The 16,910-nt window shown below is 36.5% G+C and overlaps 2 protein-coding genes across 2 annotated transcripts in view; both read left to right on the top strand.

Annotated features, from left to right (window-relative positions):
* The first annotated feature begins 3,753 nt into the window (after nucleotides 1-3,753).
* Nucleotides 3,754-8,671, top strand: cd2 (CD2 molecule). Its single transcript, XM_084102289.1, has 5 exons — nucleotides 3,754-4,220; nucleotides 5,519-5,815; nucleotides 5,928-6,173; nucleotides 7,252-7,404; nucleotides 8,324-8,671. Exons 1-5 carry the CDS (start codon nucleotides 4,163-4,165, stop codon nucleotides 8,617-8,619), a joined length of 1,050 nt encoding a protein of 349 aa, XP_083958415.1. The 5' UTR covers nucleotides 3,754-4,162; the 3' UTR covers nucleotides 8,620-8,671.
* A 7,071-nt stretch (nucleotides 8,672-15,742) lies between these two features.
* Nucleotides 15,743-16,910, top strand: part of ptgfrnb (prostaglandin F2 receptor inhibitor b) — a 44,213-nt gene continuing 43,045 nt past the window's right edge. Inside the window, exon 1 of the mRNA XM_084092076.1 lies at nucleotides 15,743-15,962. Coding sequence (XP_083948202.1) covers nucleotides 15,920-15,962 — 43 coding nt within the window. The 5' untranslated portion in view covers nucleotides 15,743-15,919. The remainder of the gene's footprint in view (nucleotides 15,963-16,910) is intronic.

The following is a 16,910-nucleotide window of genomic DNA, read 5'->3' as shown; positions in this document are numbered from 1 at the left end:
CAAAAGCTAATATTGATAATGCCCATTTTGCCAAGTACACACATGTTGCAGTTTGAACATGAAAAGCTCTGCAAAGTTATTCTCTATAGGCTATCAGTAGGCGCGTTTCCATTACAGATTTGCGCAAAACTTGTGCGTTTTTTTTTTCTAAATGTCAACAAAAAACTATTGCGAAATGACAGCGTTTCCATTAACCAATAGGCTTGTTTGAGATGAGCAAAATCTGCACAGAACCGAACACCGGTGATCAGCGCGAGATGCATGCCGGTTAGAAATGTGTCCGAGTCATGCTGATGCCTATGTCAAAAATCTCTCGCGAGCGCAAGGCGCACCTGTCGGATTCTGCAGTCGAGCGCAGTTGCTCTCCACCGATTGCGCTGATCAAAAGCATGATGGGAAACGACTTGCTTGACAACACAGCTTAATGCTCATTGGTTTAAACAACCGTGATGTATTGTTCTCTTTTAAACTGTTTGATTTTAAAACTCTGATATCATGTTTTATGTTATGTGTGAATATTCCCAAACAATCTGACAGTGCGATCTCTATGGGTTATGCAATGTAATTTTTATTTTATTTTTAAAACAACAACAAAAAACACATATGTCTATTAAATAAAAAATGATTGATAAATAAGTAGGCCTACTTTGGGTGTCTTGTTCATATTTTCATATAAAAGGAACAGAACTTAAATTACATCCAGTTTATTAGCAACACTGCACGAGCGTGAATCCCACAATATCCATCTTTGGTGTCAGATCCACTGCGAGAAGAGAGAACTGTCCGGCTTGCCTGCACTTTTTCCACTCCTCCTCTCACTGCAGCGCCTACTCTCGCATACATTTCAGGCGAGGCTAGGCGCATCTTAAACAAGCCTATTGTTGTGCGACTAAAACGTCATTTTTTCCTCTCACGATAAATCATTCCAAACATCATGGCGACGGATGTTGGTTGGTTTACGTAGATCTCAGCCACTGCCCTGGACATTAATCTAAGGAGACGTATGTGTGTTATCCAAGCATTAATGTTAAGGAAAGACCCTTATGGCTGGTGTTTCTGGGTGTTTCTCCCTCATTTCTGCTTCGAGGTCTTGATTGTGGCATTTCTTTGAGGTTTAGAATCCAGTATTTCTGTAATTCTTTTGTCTTTTATGAATTTAATAAAGAACTCTATCTCGTATTCTGTCCAAAAATACCGCATCATCTACGTCAGGTGACCTGTAAATGCGCAAAAAAACGTGTCCATTGCAGTTTTGCGAAATATTTATTTTTCAAATTGCCTGAAAAGCCACCTCATGCGAGCACAAAAACCTTTTTGCGAAAACCTTGTTTCCATTGGGCGTATTTTCAATTCGCAATTTCAATTTGCACAATTTGAAGGGTAATGGAAACGTGGCTAGTGTCAGTGTTTCTGAACTCCCTGAAATGCCTCCATTGTAGTCTTGAGTTTCTTCCGGGAACGAACGCATCACAATATTCCTCATTTGAATAATTCATATGCAGAATAAAGGGGCGGGGCCTGGTTGAGTTACTTAGTAGGCCGTTTCTCAATGTGCGCTCTTGTTTGTACTCGTGTTCCTGTGAAACGTCGACAGTCACTGCCCAAGTACTGCTCTCAATTCAAAGTTCACATATAGCCAAGTACAGTTCAAATCCCCGGATGTGTTCTTGATCCGCCTCTTTTATCGAGAGGTCTTGAGAGACAGCCAGGTATCCCAGAATGCATCTCACACTAACCAGAAAGCGTCAATGGCAGAGGAGAAAACCAGCGAAATTTTTAAAAATAAAACTGTTGTTGTGTCACGAGGTGTAATTTTAAGAGTTTTCAGGTGAGAATGTAATTGTTTAAAGCTCAAATCTGTGGTTTATTGATAAAGATAGCGCCTATATGAAAATTTGATCTTTACCTTTGTAGCTGCCTACTACTAGAGCGCTGACTTTGTACATTTGACTGAATTGTTTGCTTCATTTTAATTGTATAGCTTCTTATTCCTTTCACTTTAAATTAAACCTCACATTAAAACTGACATTTAACAAAAAGAGACAGGGTATCTTGGACAAGAGACATGTGTTTTATGTCATATTTCATTTTATTTCAGTGAAGATAATCAGAGTACACATGCACATATTGCCTGAACCATACATTCATATGTTTATTATTTTTTTAAATGTAAATGAAAAGAGTTATGGTTAGGGTCTGGACATTTCACAAACACGATCCGAAGCACTTGACCAATCACAACACACTGCTCCAGCCGACCAATCAGAGCACAGTGTGCTTTTCAGAAGGAGGGGCTTCATAGAGACAGGAACTAAACAGGGCCCGGTTCCCCAAAACGTTCTTATCGCTAAGTAGTTCTTAACCTATTCCTTAACCTCTCTCTTAACGTCATGGCACGATTCCCGACACGTTCGTACGCTAAGTATATCTTCTGTAAGTCACACTTTCGGAAGGTTGGTCTGGACCACTCTTAGCTTTACCTTATCACTGTTGCAGGTCTATAAGAATATAATTCTTAAGTTTTAATACACCCAGACAGTGTTCAATTAGGCTAATTCAAGTGTTTTCATGCAAAAAAATAAAATTGTCATTACACTGATTGTTGTTAGATTTTTAATTATATTATTATACAATATTATTAATTTAATTAAAGAGCGCTTTTAAAGGCCAGTGAAAGCATAGGCTACTGTCAGTGAAGTCCTATTCGGACGCTAATATTGTTTCTCATGGGCTCGTCCGGTATTTTATACATTTATAGGGGTGAGTCGGTGATTTTAATGCCGTCCGAATCCATAATATCAGTGTTTTTTCTCACCCAACCCGCGTAAAAATCCCTGGCCAAATTAGTACCTACTGTTTTTTGACAAACAGGTCGTGTGGTAATTTAATTGCCGTCTGAATCCACATCTCTGAGTTTACAAGAAGAGATTCAAAATCCACTGTTTAAACCCTTTTTGATCACTGCCGAGCACCGTATGTAAGATGTACACTTTTATTACTGAAATGCTGGAAAATGGGAAAAAGAAAGCACGTACAAATTTGAAATGGTTATTATGGCAGCAATATATGATACAATTAAAAAATATGTAGGCTAGGCTATTATAGGCTATTATAGTTTGGATTATTTTTTATAATATCCCATGAGTCCTAATAAATGCAATTTCAACTATTTCTGAAGTGCTTCTTTTATAAAGATCACCGCTTTCTCACATAAACAGCCCCTGCACGAGAGAATAACTGACTCTCGAGCCATCGATATCAACCAATTCAGCAGCATCGCCACGTTACAGCGGTAACGTCGCACGTAAGAAGGTATATCTTAAGCAGCTTCCTAAGGTATAGTTCTGGGAACACACTTAGGAAAATAAACAACTTTGGTAAGATATATCTTTCGAGTCTTCTTAGCGCGCTAAGAGTGAGCGTTATCGGGGAACCGGGCCCAGAGCATTACTGACAGACTGGGAAGAGAGGAGCTGCAACAATGGAGAATATGAGGAAAATAATCAACATTCAAGCAGGAAAACCTGTTCTAGTAGAGCCTAAAAATAACATCAAGACTTTGTAAAAGGGCATAACAGGTCCTCTTTAATGCACATGTATCCATATTAAGGCATTTCAAAAGAAAAGTTTCTCACAAGATGGCAGCATTGTATGACATTTATATTGTCACGTAATTATGTATTGAAGCCACCAGGTCACTGCTACAGACATGCAAACCATTTTTGGGTCGTGATCCACCAGTTGAGAACCACTGTCCTAGATCCAGTCTGAGAAAATATGAAAAACATCTACAACAAACCTTTCCATCAGCCTTTCTATTTTTAAATCATATAGAATATTTTATTTTTATTCATAAATCAGTGCTTGCCAGCTTTCTAGTCCGCAAGACCAAAGATAAAAATAGCTGGCCAACATCTCAAAACATTCAGATCTATTCTATATCTGTTAGACAGAAGCACCTGGTTCATAATGCAGCACATTAGATGACATCCTTCCACACCTGTGAAGCGCCGTCTCAATTTCTGCGCAACTGACATCTTTACTTCATGATTCTGTCTGCACATAACCGCCAACTCTCTGATCGCAAAACAGGAAATTCTTTCTGTTTCCTCCAGTTGATTGTGAAAAAGGTTCTGGAACATTTGCTGTGTTCAGAAGAGCAATGAGCTGCCAATACAATCTCTTGTTTTTATTCCTCTGTGGCTTCGCTGCACTCTCTGGTAGGTTCTGACTTCATTTTGTATAGATATGTTAATAGACTGAAGTGGAGAAGCTGTTATTCTTATATATTTTGTAAATTTAGATTTTGTAGTTGAGATCACATGTTACGATGTGATTAAAAGATATCAAGAATAGTAATCCATGTTAACATTTGATCTCATGCATACTGCGTTATTTTATATCAACTCAATTTTATCAAGTCACGGTAACATCTAAATTCGCTTTTGTCCGAAACACTAGTGAAGGCCATTTTTAAGTGTTAGATGAGGTAAAATATGCCCTTAAAGCAATAAATGGTGTATTATAGTTGCAACTTGAACAAATGCACTTATACTGTAATTTTTGGACACTTTTAAAATGCAAATCTATGATGTTTACATGCAAACTGCTGCAATGAGTGTTTGTTCGTGTCGGTCTTTAATAGAAGACACTCACAGAAAGTCGGATATTTAGATATGTTGTCAAATTATAGTGTTACACTCTTAAAAATAAAGGTTCTTTATTGGACTTTATGTTTCTGCGAAGAACATTTAAACATCGAAGGAATTTTTCTATTCCACAAAACGTTATTTGAAGTGAAAAAATGTTATTTAGGTTATTTAAATGTTCTTCAAAATAAGAAAGAAATGGTTATTTTAAGGGCTTTTGACTGAAAAGTTCTTTGGGAACCCAAAATGTTTTTTTTTCTATCGCTTTCTATTATATAGCAGAACGTCTGTATTTCAGAAACTATAAGGTTTTGAGTCAAAAGTCATATTAAACAAATGCTTATTTAATCAAGCAATGATTTGTTGGTTTCAAACATCTGGTTCAGAATGGTCTTAATTAATAATTATAATATTTTTTTGTGAAATTCCAGTATCATATTATTTTTGCTAACTAAGGATAAACAGAGGAACATGAGAGAAACACACTAACAAGTCATATAATGAAGGCAGATTTGAACTCGAAACAGTTTCTTGCATATGTGTTGTCATTTTACACAAGTTCTTTTGGCCATAACAATGGTTTGGTATTTAAATTACCTTTTACATATCTCCTGTTTTATAATAGCTTTATAGTTTAAATTCTGATTCAATAGGCACTTGCACAAATCCCTGTTTGTGACAACTTACCCCGTACAGTGTGATGAAAGAATATAATATTGAACTTTGTCTAAAGTTAGTGTCTGAACCGAAATTAATTTTAATAAAGAAACTCACCCTGAGAATTATTCATTCTCTGTTTTTATGCTTTTTTCTCATAGTGAACCAAACCCTGTTGAGTTTTATTAAATACTAATATGTTTTTTTTATAGTCTCAACAAAGATATGTGGAAAAGATCTACTAGTGGGAACGTCCTGCATCATTAAGCTGACAACAAAAAACAATGAGAAACCTTCTGAGATTAGATGGGTCCATGACACACGCGGCACCATTCTTCGCAAGAAAGGTGGGGCTTTCAAAGAACAATCTGAAGGTGTATCTATGGAAGAAGATGGATCAATCAAATTTTCAAGTGTTAGTCTGAATGACACGGGCAAATATACATTCAACGCATTTAGTGATGCTGGTAAAGAGATTGGTAGAGGAGAAGTGGAAATTAAAGTATATGGTAAGATGACAAACATTTCTACCCTTCCAACACAATAATAATAACAAAATCAGACTGTATATTTCTATAATAGTTACAGTATTAGGAAATAACCACCATGTTTCTGTTACAGAAAAGGCCCCTAAACCTACTGTGAAGTTCAGCTGTTCAAAAGATGGGAATGCGACTCTCATCTGTGTCATCGGAAAAGGAGAAGATCTGACTCTATCCTGGTATAAAGATAAAGACAAAATGACCCAGAATGAAAAAAACCCTAAAGTGTTCTTGTCATCTATTCAAGTCCAGGAGAATAAACCGTACTCATGCGAGGCACACAATCCTGCCAGCAAAGACAAAAGTGAGAGTGTTAAAGTATCATGTAAGTATTTCTCATTTCACATGCTTTTTATTCTTAGTTAAATGGTTAAAAATGCTCTTGTGTTGTCTGTAAGGAAACATATCTAAATCTAGACCTTTCTGGGTTTTGAACAGACCTGAACTTAAACATTGATGTAAAGCATTAAGAAGTGCAGCTCTGGCACTTTTCACGATTTCACTTTTGTTTCATAAAGTATATGAACTGGTTTTTGGGCCGTTTCCTGTTTTTGCTGCTGACGTTCAATCATGAATCTATGACAGTAAAACAACCATGTGTTTCACATTGACTCTGCAAAGTGGTGTTAAACTGTGAACTTACTGAAGATAAGCCAAAAGTTTGGACACACTTATTCACTATAAAAAAATGTTTGAAATTAGCTATCACAACTTAAAATGTATCATTAGAATAACTTCTCTGGATTTTAACTTGCTGAGATAACTCAAATATCCAAGTTGTCACATAAAATTAAAATTAAAACGACAATTAATTTGTTTCTTTACAGTGTTCTTTATTCAACATCAAAGTCATCAAAACTATGAAATGACAAGTTAAGATAAGATAAATAGGAGAAAATGCTTCATTTACGTTGATGCCAAATGTTATGTTCATTCAGACTCAATAGTATTTGAATTTGCCAACATGCTTGACATTCCCAAGGAACAAGACTATGCAAAGTGAGAGAAAATACAACCCAGACTACATTAAAAATGGTTCACTTGTTACTGTATTGGGTCGTACTGTAGATTCCAGCCTTTTAAAGATTATTGAAGGAGGAACATGCATGTTTCACACTTGATGATGCTTTTACTTCACTTTCCAATCCAAATCATAGACATTAAAATGAAATTAATACATTTACACAACTATATTAACCTACAAAATAAATGGAAGTTGTCAGATAAAGTTGTTTTTAAAAGTTAATTAAGAATAAAGTGTGTCCAAAACATTTGACTCTCATGAAATAACGTTGGATCGTACAGCATTACATAGATACAGTTTGATTTCAAGCAGCTTAAAATAGATGTTTTTTATTGATCCACTTGTCTGTTATTGATTTCATGTGGTCCATGTCTTACAGGTTCAGGTTCAGGTTTTGGTAAACTCTTTGGCTTTGATTTCTGGGTCATGGTGGCCATCCTAGGAGGTGGAGGAGCCCTTCTGCTTCTGCTGATCTGTGTTCTCATCATCTGTGCGTGTCGAAGCTGTCGGCAACGTGCGAAGCGCCAACTAGGTCAGCAACGTCTTCATCACCTCTAAAATAAATCAATGAGCAATTGTGTTTTCAACAAAAGATCAAACTGAAGATGAAGTTGTCCTTGTTGAGCTTGAAATGTTCAGAATCCTCAGCGTATTTAAATGCCAACTCTTAAATACAGGCATTTAAATTAAATTATAAATCTTTCTTTATAAATGCATCTGCTCAAACACTGGTTGTTATAATTAACAAGTTTAAAACTGTAAAGCGAAGTTGTTTACCACAGTTTCCTGTTTCTCATTTCTATTAGATTCAACATATTAACTCTGACTCTTAAAAAAAAAAAAAAAAAAAAAAAACGTTTAATGCTTAATATTTGTACATTTTGAATATGTAAGGCCACTGTTACGTAATGCATTTGCCAGATCTCTTTGTTTAGGCGGCACCAGACAGATCTAGAAAACTGATATAACCGAGCTCCGCATAATATCCTGTATACAAACGTCTTTATGTGGTTTTCTGTGGTATTTTACAGAACAATCGGCACTAAAAACAGGTTTTTCTAAGAATCCACACTTTTAAAAATTTTGTACAATAGCTGATCGACAAATATATCATATTCACTGTCTACTGTATGTAGAATTAGCGTTACTTGGTGTTAATTTGAGAACATAATAATTCCCAGTGCACGCAAACTTACCAGATTACTAAGCACGGTTACTTGGATTCACGTTTTTATACATTTTTTTATTTCTAAAGAGATACTACAACTGGATTACTCAAATCAAGAACTTGCTACAGGTATATTACTAGCTGCTATATAATATTATGTAAATAAATATTGGTCATCCTGCTCTCTGAAAAATCCATATCAGTCCACCACTTCACATAAAAATTAACTTTACAGTTTAGAAAAATGCAAGTTTATAAACATCTTGTCTTTGATATCTTCCAGATGAGGAAGAGTTCAGGCTGTCAGAACTTACCCCAGGCCATAATGGTACGAGCAGATCCAAACAGACCGCTAGAGGACAACCGGCGCCACCCGTCCCGCAAGAGGACTCAATGCCCTGCAGCCCTACTCCAGAAACCCCTCCTCGAGGCCAGACTCAACCCAAAGCCCAGATCCGTGCTCGACCCCCACCACCGCCTCAGGACGAGGACGAGGACTACCCGCCTCCATTACCTCAGCCGAGGACCAAACAGCACCGAAACAAGAGGAATCCAGAGCCATACCGACCAATGGAATGAGACTGAACCATAGTATATGAGACTTTCCTAGAATGTTTTTCATTGAGTAAAAGCCATATATTGATTGTAAGAGTGTCATAAAAAAAAATAAAAAAAAATAAAAAAAACACTCTTACATTTTAGAAACAGTTTTATAAAAATTAAAACTCGGTCATATAGAGAGCCTAAGTCCCTCCCCTTCCGGTCGACCACCATGGGACCTTATTTCGGAAAAATATTGTATGGTAGTCAATGGCGAGAGACAACAAATATTTTGATCTCGTTTGAATTGTGCCCTGATTTACACATATGATGTTTGTCAATTTAAAAGATACATTTTAAAGTCAAGAAAGTCGCAGTTTGATGTAAACCTGCTGAGGTATAAGACTGTGAAAATACGTAATTACAAAGACTACAAACCCAGAAGGCGCACATGCGACGTCATACCTTTTCTCTCAATGAATGAAGCTAACTTTACTGAAGCTAACGTCTGTCATTTTTTCTATAGTCTTACGTTATAATCGTAACGTTACGCCGTCATGCCTGAGTGTTTTGAGCCAGAATACACACATACGAGCAACGGATCTAGTGACGTACATAGTGCGAGACGAGAGATGTAGTTCATTGAGCGATTTTCACATAAAACTAAACGTTACTCTTCTGTTTTATGACAAACTGCGACTTTCTTGACTTTCATAACTACCTTTTAAATTGACAAACATCATATGTGTAGTTCAGGGCACAGTTCAGACGGAATAAAAAGATAAGTTATCTCTCGCCATTGACTTCCATACATATTTTTTCCGAAATAAGGTCCCATGAGCCGGAAGCGGAGGGGCGGGACTTAGGCTCTCTATAGCCTACTCAACCTCACAACTATTAGCTATTATTGCTAAACTATTATTTTCTTTTTTTTCTTCTTCTTCGTCTTAGGCAGAATGTAGCTGTTATTGTCCATATACAAGGAAAGTAGATGTTGAAAGTAGACCATAAAAATAGTCTTAACAACATGTGCGCTATATACGGCAAGTCTTTAGAATGAAGATTAACAAAATCCAATCTTCTTTTGGCCAATAACAATTATTTATACTAATATGTAATTTATAGCCTACTAATTATTAAACTGCATGCTTTCATTATTCCGTGCCTGTTTACGTCATATCAGTAAATAAAGGAAAGTATGTTTATTATTAAACTAACTATAACAAAAAAAAAGTGTGCAAGCAAAAATGGAAAGCGACAGTAACCGTAATAAACATGAATTTTATAATGTTATAATGTTATAATGTTAATGTTATTCAAAAACAATTGTTTTCAATAGGTCCAACCAACAACAGGATATAAGCTACTTATCTGCCCATGGGACATATTTTTGGGGAATTTCCTTGTCTTTCGTTACTGGGAGAGTTTTGATGTCGTTAGTGACATTCGCACTGATAAAGCGATCATTGTAAACAAACCGGCCACAGCGCGCGACTCAAGCCATCAGATTCATTCGCGCAGCGACTCACATAATGACTAAAACAATGTTCCTCCGCAAGTTTATGCTTCAACCGCTAGAGCGCCAAAAGTAACATAGTGTAGCTTTAAAATAATAGATTATCACTTGTTTACAAATATAATTTTTTTTGAGAGTTTATAGGGGCTGAGAAATGTATAGCATAAATGAAAAACATGTTCATGTGAGTGAACGATGACAGCATTTTAATTCTTAGGCGAACTATTCCTATCAAGGTTCCTTATTATTCCGAATTATTCCTTTCGTCTCTTTAAACAAAGCAACAGAGCTCTTGAACATTATACTTACTGTTGCTGTGGATGCATATTTTTAATTTATTATCTATTATAGACAGTTGGTTGTGTTATCTTAAAAGGAACATGCCGACTTTTTGGGAGTTTAGCTTATTCACCGTATCCCCCAGAGTTAGATAAGTCCACACATACCCTTCTCATCTCCGTGCGTGCCGTAACTCTGTCTGACGCGCCCACCACTAGCCTAGATTAGCACAAATACTGGAGGTAAACGGCTCCAGCTAGCATACTGCTTCCAACTGCTACTCCGCCCAAGTAGCAGTGCTTCGCCTTCTGAGAATATATTTCCCAGTGTGTATACAGTTAGAAGATGGCTGTGTCTCATGTGACCTTGTTATTTGTACACGCTGTGACTTTACAAATCACAACATGTAAATAGGAAAAGGTTAGCGTTATTTTGTCACTTATTGGGATTAGTATGCTATCTGGAGCCGTTTACCTCCAGTCTTTGTGCTTAGCTAGGCTAGCGGTGGGTGCGTCAGACAGAGTTACGGCACGCATGGAGATGAAAAAGGTATGTATGGACTTATCTAACTCTGGGGGGAATCATCCTTATGTACATACAACTAACCCGATTTTTTCCCTTATCGTCATGTATATCATTCTTTATGGGTAAAACTTGCAAAAGTGTATAGTTGGTCTATGAGCTGGTCTGTGCATTTATTACATTAAATAAATGCATTTATATAGGCTATTTGAGTTTTTGCAAAGCAATTCTTATGATTTTAAATAGTTTAATTAAATTATTGAAAAGTTTTCAGTTCTGTCTTTTGCATTATTTCTCCTTTACGGTCTTCTGAAAATACAAAGACACAACAGAAATTGGTTTTGACAATGCTATGACAATTGCACCGAATCATGGTGCAAATGCAAAGTAGGCTATGCTTTTGTATGCAAAACTCATTTCGGTTCTTGTGCACTGTGGTGACGTTTTCACACTTAAAATCTACACATCTACCAGCACTGAAGGCCTCAGGGATGTGGTTAACTGCATCTCATTTCACCCACAGCCATGTCAGCTTTTCTGCTATTGTTTGCTGTTTTCCTGTGCGTGGGAGATGATGGCCTCTAAAGATGAAGACTGCACTTAAGAGTCAAAACATCAACTTGTTTCCCTACATGAGATTATTAATCCCAGACACACAGTAAATATTGCTCCATAGCTTGTTCTAAAATGGTAAAAAAATAAATAATGCATGAGAAAAAGTTTATTCTTGTGAGCCAGTCATGTGGTAAACTGAGATTTTTTTTTGTTCTTTTTGCACTTAATAAAAATACATTATGTGACATGCATAAATATTCCATACACAATTAGAACAATTGCTTGCAAATGACAGCATCCTATTGTATTGTGACAAATTTGGCCTGTAAGATTCAAAAGTAAGTAAAATGCCAGTCTGAGTGAAAATGTCAGGTAAATATTAGAATTTTCTATATTAATTAGAAAATTTATAAATATTAGAAAATATCGTTTCTTTCAACTTTTTCAGTCGTGCAAAGAAAGCAAGTTATTAATAAATATATTAAGCTAAAAGTAATAATGAAATTTGAGGTTAATAAGTGATGCGTTTTCACAATGAAGAAAGAAGAAAAGTTTTGAATATTGTCTACGTAAAAATGTCTGAAAGGACTGAATGCATTAAAATCGAAGGGATGATAGATAAACAAATAAATAATAAAACATACTCTGTTCTGTTTCACAGAATTTAGACTAGTGAAGCCAGAAAGGTTGTTGATGCACATCGTGGCAATTTTTCCAATTATTCATCACCATCATGAGATCTTTTTTCCACGGTTATTATAAATGGAGAAGTGCATGCTAATCTTAGTGTTGGTCAGAAATTTGTCATCATGGAAATAAGAAACGCTTTAATCTCATATGCGTGAGATTTGAACGCCTCAAAGGGAGTCACAAAGCACATTATGTGTGACCTTTTTTTTTTTTCAGAAGAATATGTGAAACTGACATCAAAAAAATAAAAAGCAAACACTTATTTATTTGTTTTTGCTTTTGGAACTGACAAGACTGTGGCGTAGATTTAATTATTTTCTATATGTAGGTGTTTCCTGTTTTAGGTTGTCCACACAGGAAGTGGCTAAAATAACTTTAGATACACCAGAAACACAAATACGAAACTGCTGGGGACAGTTATGGAAGGATGATGTATGCCTTACGGTTAAGTTGTGCATATGGGCTGCATGCTTCACTGTGTGCATGCAACTAAACGTTATTAAAGAGGAAAAGTGCAAGTCCCCCTGTAGTGAAAATCAAGCTTTTAATGTTGTTTATATGTCTATGTGATGTTTTTAATATGCTTTAAGACAAACCATGTGTAAATTCATAAGTCGACACCATTGCTGAGTATTTCCTCCTTAAAACTGCAGTGAACCAAAGACAGTCTCAAAAACACGCTTTGAAATCGCTGGTGTTTCTGACGTCACAAACTACCTTGTAACCAATCAGGAGAGCGTTTCTCGTACATCGACATAACTCGCTGCTTCACTACCATAGTTCGCCCGTCTGGGTCGGTCCAAAGGCGGCATCTGATAGAACGGGTGAAGGTCTCTTCGTGTTACTCTCTTTCCGCACGGCAAAGTAATTGAAATTTCATTTAAGCTTTTATCTGACTCCATTGTATAACGACCTCGAATTTAGTTTAGATTGTCTATTGGTTATTGGTAAATCGTATAATAGTTTAGCAGCACATTTGATTATTCTTTTCAACTCTTTACTTATATTTTACCCGTTCATATTAGGAAGCTATGTCGCTCAGATGTCCTCACACTTAAAACGGGTCTCACATTCCTAAGCTCATCAGTTTTGGTCACCAAACAGCGGTAATTGGCTATATACCTGAGATTGGTCGCATTCGCTTACACAATCAAAGATACTTTGGTATAGCCCCCATGGAATTGCATACACTTGAATTTGACGTAGCGATTACTTCAGTAGAGGTATGGCCACTACTACAGTTAAGTCAACCAACTTTACTTCTCTTATAAAAGCTTTGGATTGGCCGTGCCGTGGTTTCCCACGTACACTTATCTAAAGTAACATTAAATGGTAAGACACCCAGATTTAGGTTGGTCAAGGAGCACGTTTGCTGCCCTAAACGGAAATTCACTTCTTGTCTTTGCAAACCATGTACAATTAGTGCCAAATATTAGTCATCACTAATCTGACGCAAAACTTGCGGTAACATACGAATCCGTTTAATCTACTTGGGAAAACAATTTCAGAGTCAGTCGGAATAAATCAAATGTAACAATTTATTATGTCAGGTAAATGTATCATGCCAGTTTCATAATCAGTTCAAAGATAATCAATACAAAACATCAAATCCTCTGGAATAAAGGGAGAAGATGCGAACCTGACATTATAAAATACATGATGCTGAGTGTTTTGCATACACTCCACATCACGGGCTAATTTGAGCTACAAATCGCCCTGAGCCTCTTGTTGCATATATAGATACTTCTTTCACATGAAACATTTGCTAACAATGGGAGTTTGCATTCAGAGTTGACAGCTTTTGGGAGCAGAATACCATTTGCCTGGAAGACACGCCCTCCTCTGTGTGTGCGTTATCTCTTTATTACCTTTTGTTTTACTTCTTTGGGAATGAGACCTTTGTACCAGTCGCACTGAGACATTTCAAATTATACCAAACATGTATAATTACTTACTGCACACATTTAACATTGCATATTATTATTACAACATTTTCAGTGAGTTTTAGGTGAGAAAGAGAGATGGTGAGACTGTAGAAGTGAGGTGTGAGTTGCACTGTGTGCTGCGTCTCGGATGTTGCTGTTACATATGCAAAAAAGAGTTCTCAGGAGAGCCTTTTGCTTTCTCGCAGGGTAGCCCAGACTTACTGGCACCCACCTTACTATAGTATGATGCATCGTTGAAGAAATCAACAAGCTAGTCACGACTGTTTCCTGACATTGGTTAATGATGTCATGCAGGTGGTGCAGTAATAACTTCTTTTGATGAATCTCTTTGAGATCAAATTAATGCTAGGTTTTGCTATAAATTTACGGACATGGACTATTTCTCATTTTTGCTTTATTTCCAGATTCAATCATAGGCTCGTTCTTGTGTAGTAGAGCACGTTCGCACATGCGCACTCTTCAGAAACGGTGCTTTAAATCTCTTGACAAACTAAAAGATGTAAATGACATTTGTATGTATTCTAAATAAAAGGGAGTGGATCTCTGAGCTGGTGTGAGTGGAGGCGGGGCTCATTTGCATAATCATAGAACCGCGTATACTAAATGAGGCAAGGGTGTAGTAGAGTTACATTCAAGATATTTTAAGGCATGAAGAAATTTATTTTCAAGGAAAAAACGTTTAAATATGATATTTTGGTGATCAAAGATGAGTTTTAAGGAATACAATTATTGACTCCAGGGGGACTTTAAACACTTTTTTTGGAGAAATGCTTAGAGACAATGTCTGTAAAGGGCTTTCATCTTTTAAAGACTTTCTCTTGCCTTACAATCAGGATGTTATGCGTCATTCTTGACCATAATGCAGCAGTCTCCATCTGATTTTAGAAGCAGAAGGAAATCTACAGAATCGATTAACATTTTATTCTCACTTCTCTCTTTTTTCTCCGAACTGAAACCGCACTGATAGCGGCACATTAACTGACTCTTGCTAATAAAGATGCACCACAAACTCAAGATTGCAGTGTAATAATCAATGCTCATATAAATGAGCCGGTATATATGGGTTAGGGTTAGGGTTAGGGTTAGGGTTAGGGTTAGGCTTATGGTTAGGGTTAGGCTTAGGGTTAGGGTTGGCTCAATGGCTCAGAGCCGACAGCCAGAATGCTGCTGGTTTGAGTCCAACAAGAAGTGAACCGTAAACGTGAAGTGAGTCGGTGTACTCCAGGTTATTCTGTAAGGTTGTTCCTCAAGGGTACTGAAAGTCACATATAGGAAGTGTCTACTATAACTGTAGGTTTCTCAACACTAGATGGCATAGTAGGCTTATATGCCTCTAATTTGCTGTGCTGAGAGAATGATAACTCAATTTAAAAGTCATTTTTCTACTAAACAGATTACAGTTGTGATTGCTGAATGGAACTGAAACTTATGTAATAATAAATTGCAGTAATACTGAATAATCTATCTATCTATCTATCTATCTATCTATCTATCTATCTATCTATCTATCTATCTATCTATCCTAGAGGGATAGAGAGAGAGAGAGAGAGAGAGAGAGAGACGTAGGGAATCCCGCTTCACTTCCGTCATTCGGTCGTTAAACCTCCACGAGCGTGAATCAATCACGGGCGCGCACGCGCGCGTCAGTCATCTCACGTTCGCTCCCAAACTGCGATCCTGACGTCATCCCAGCGAGGGTCTCTCTCTCTCTCTCTCTCTCTCTCTCTCTCTCTCTCTCCGGATCACAGGTGTATGTGTGTGTGTGTGTGTGTGAACCTGCGTGTCTGTCTGTCCTTCAGTCCGTCTTCAGCTCGGGAGTTAAGCGGTGGACATGGGAAACACGCGCGCGCTGATCCTGCTGTTCGCCGCTGTCGGTGAGTTTCCTTCGGGAACAGAAGACAAACCTTCAGCCTGTCTTATTAACACGAGTAACAGCGTTCCTATCAAGGCAAATAGTCAGAAACAGTCAAAGTGTTTTCTCTAAAGGTGACTAAAATATGCTTCTCGTGGCGACGTGTAAATTAGCTATGATTTAATATGAACCTGATTACAGCTTAGTGATTTTAAGGGTCAAACTGGGTAGGTTTCACTTTTTACAGCGTTAAAATTTGCTGCTTGGCACAAATTGAGATCTAATTCAACATCTATCAATCATTATAAAAATTATTATTTTTTTTATTTTTTTTTGCCTTGATTTCTTACTATTATTAGATTTACATGGTCAATATGTATAGTACTTTCAATGGAAATATAGGCATATTTAGATGTTTGCATATTAAATGAGATCTAATTAAATCTGCCAAACATTATAGTGCTATTCTGCCTTGATTTCTTACTATTATTAGATTTACATGGTCAAATTTCATATTAATACCTCAAAGGAAGTAGTAGCCTATAACACATAGCCTATGCATATTGATAGTATAGATTTGCATATTGAATGAGCATTGAACTGTTCTGCCTTGATTTTTTTTTACTTTTTTCAAAATGATTTTCATATTCAAGTATAGATTTGCATATAAAATGAGATTTATCTCTGAATCATTATAGAACTGTTCTGCCTTGATTTTGTTTTGTTTAATTGTGTGGTCAAAAATTCAAAGTTTATAGTATCTTACTTAATACAAAGTGTAGCATTTGCATATAAAATGACTAATGCTCGTATTGTCATTATTATAAAATTGTATTGATTTATTATAATTTTTTTAACATGGTCAAAAATAGTAGTCTATAAATATTAAAGATTTGCAAAATATTCAATAATTAACATTTATAATTAACATGCCATGTGATGACAAAATGAAAGTTGGAAACTGAGTTTT

This window comes from Abramis brama (assembly GCF_963993115.1).
Source record: "Abramis brama genome assembly, chromosome: 2".
NCBI classification, from domain to species: Eukaryota; Metazoa; Chordata; class Actinopteri; order Cypriniformes; family Leuciscidae; genus Abramis; species Abramis brama.
This window is presented reverse-complemented; position numbering and strand designations above follow the sequence as displayed.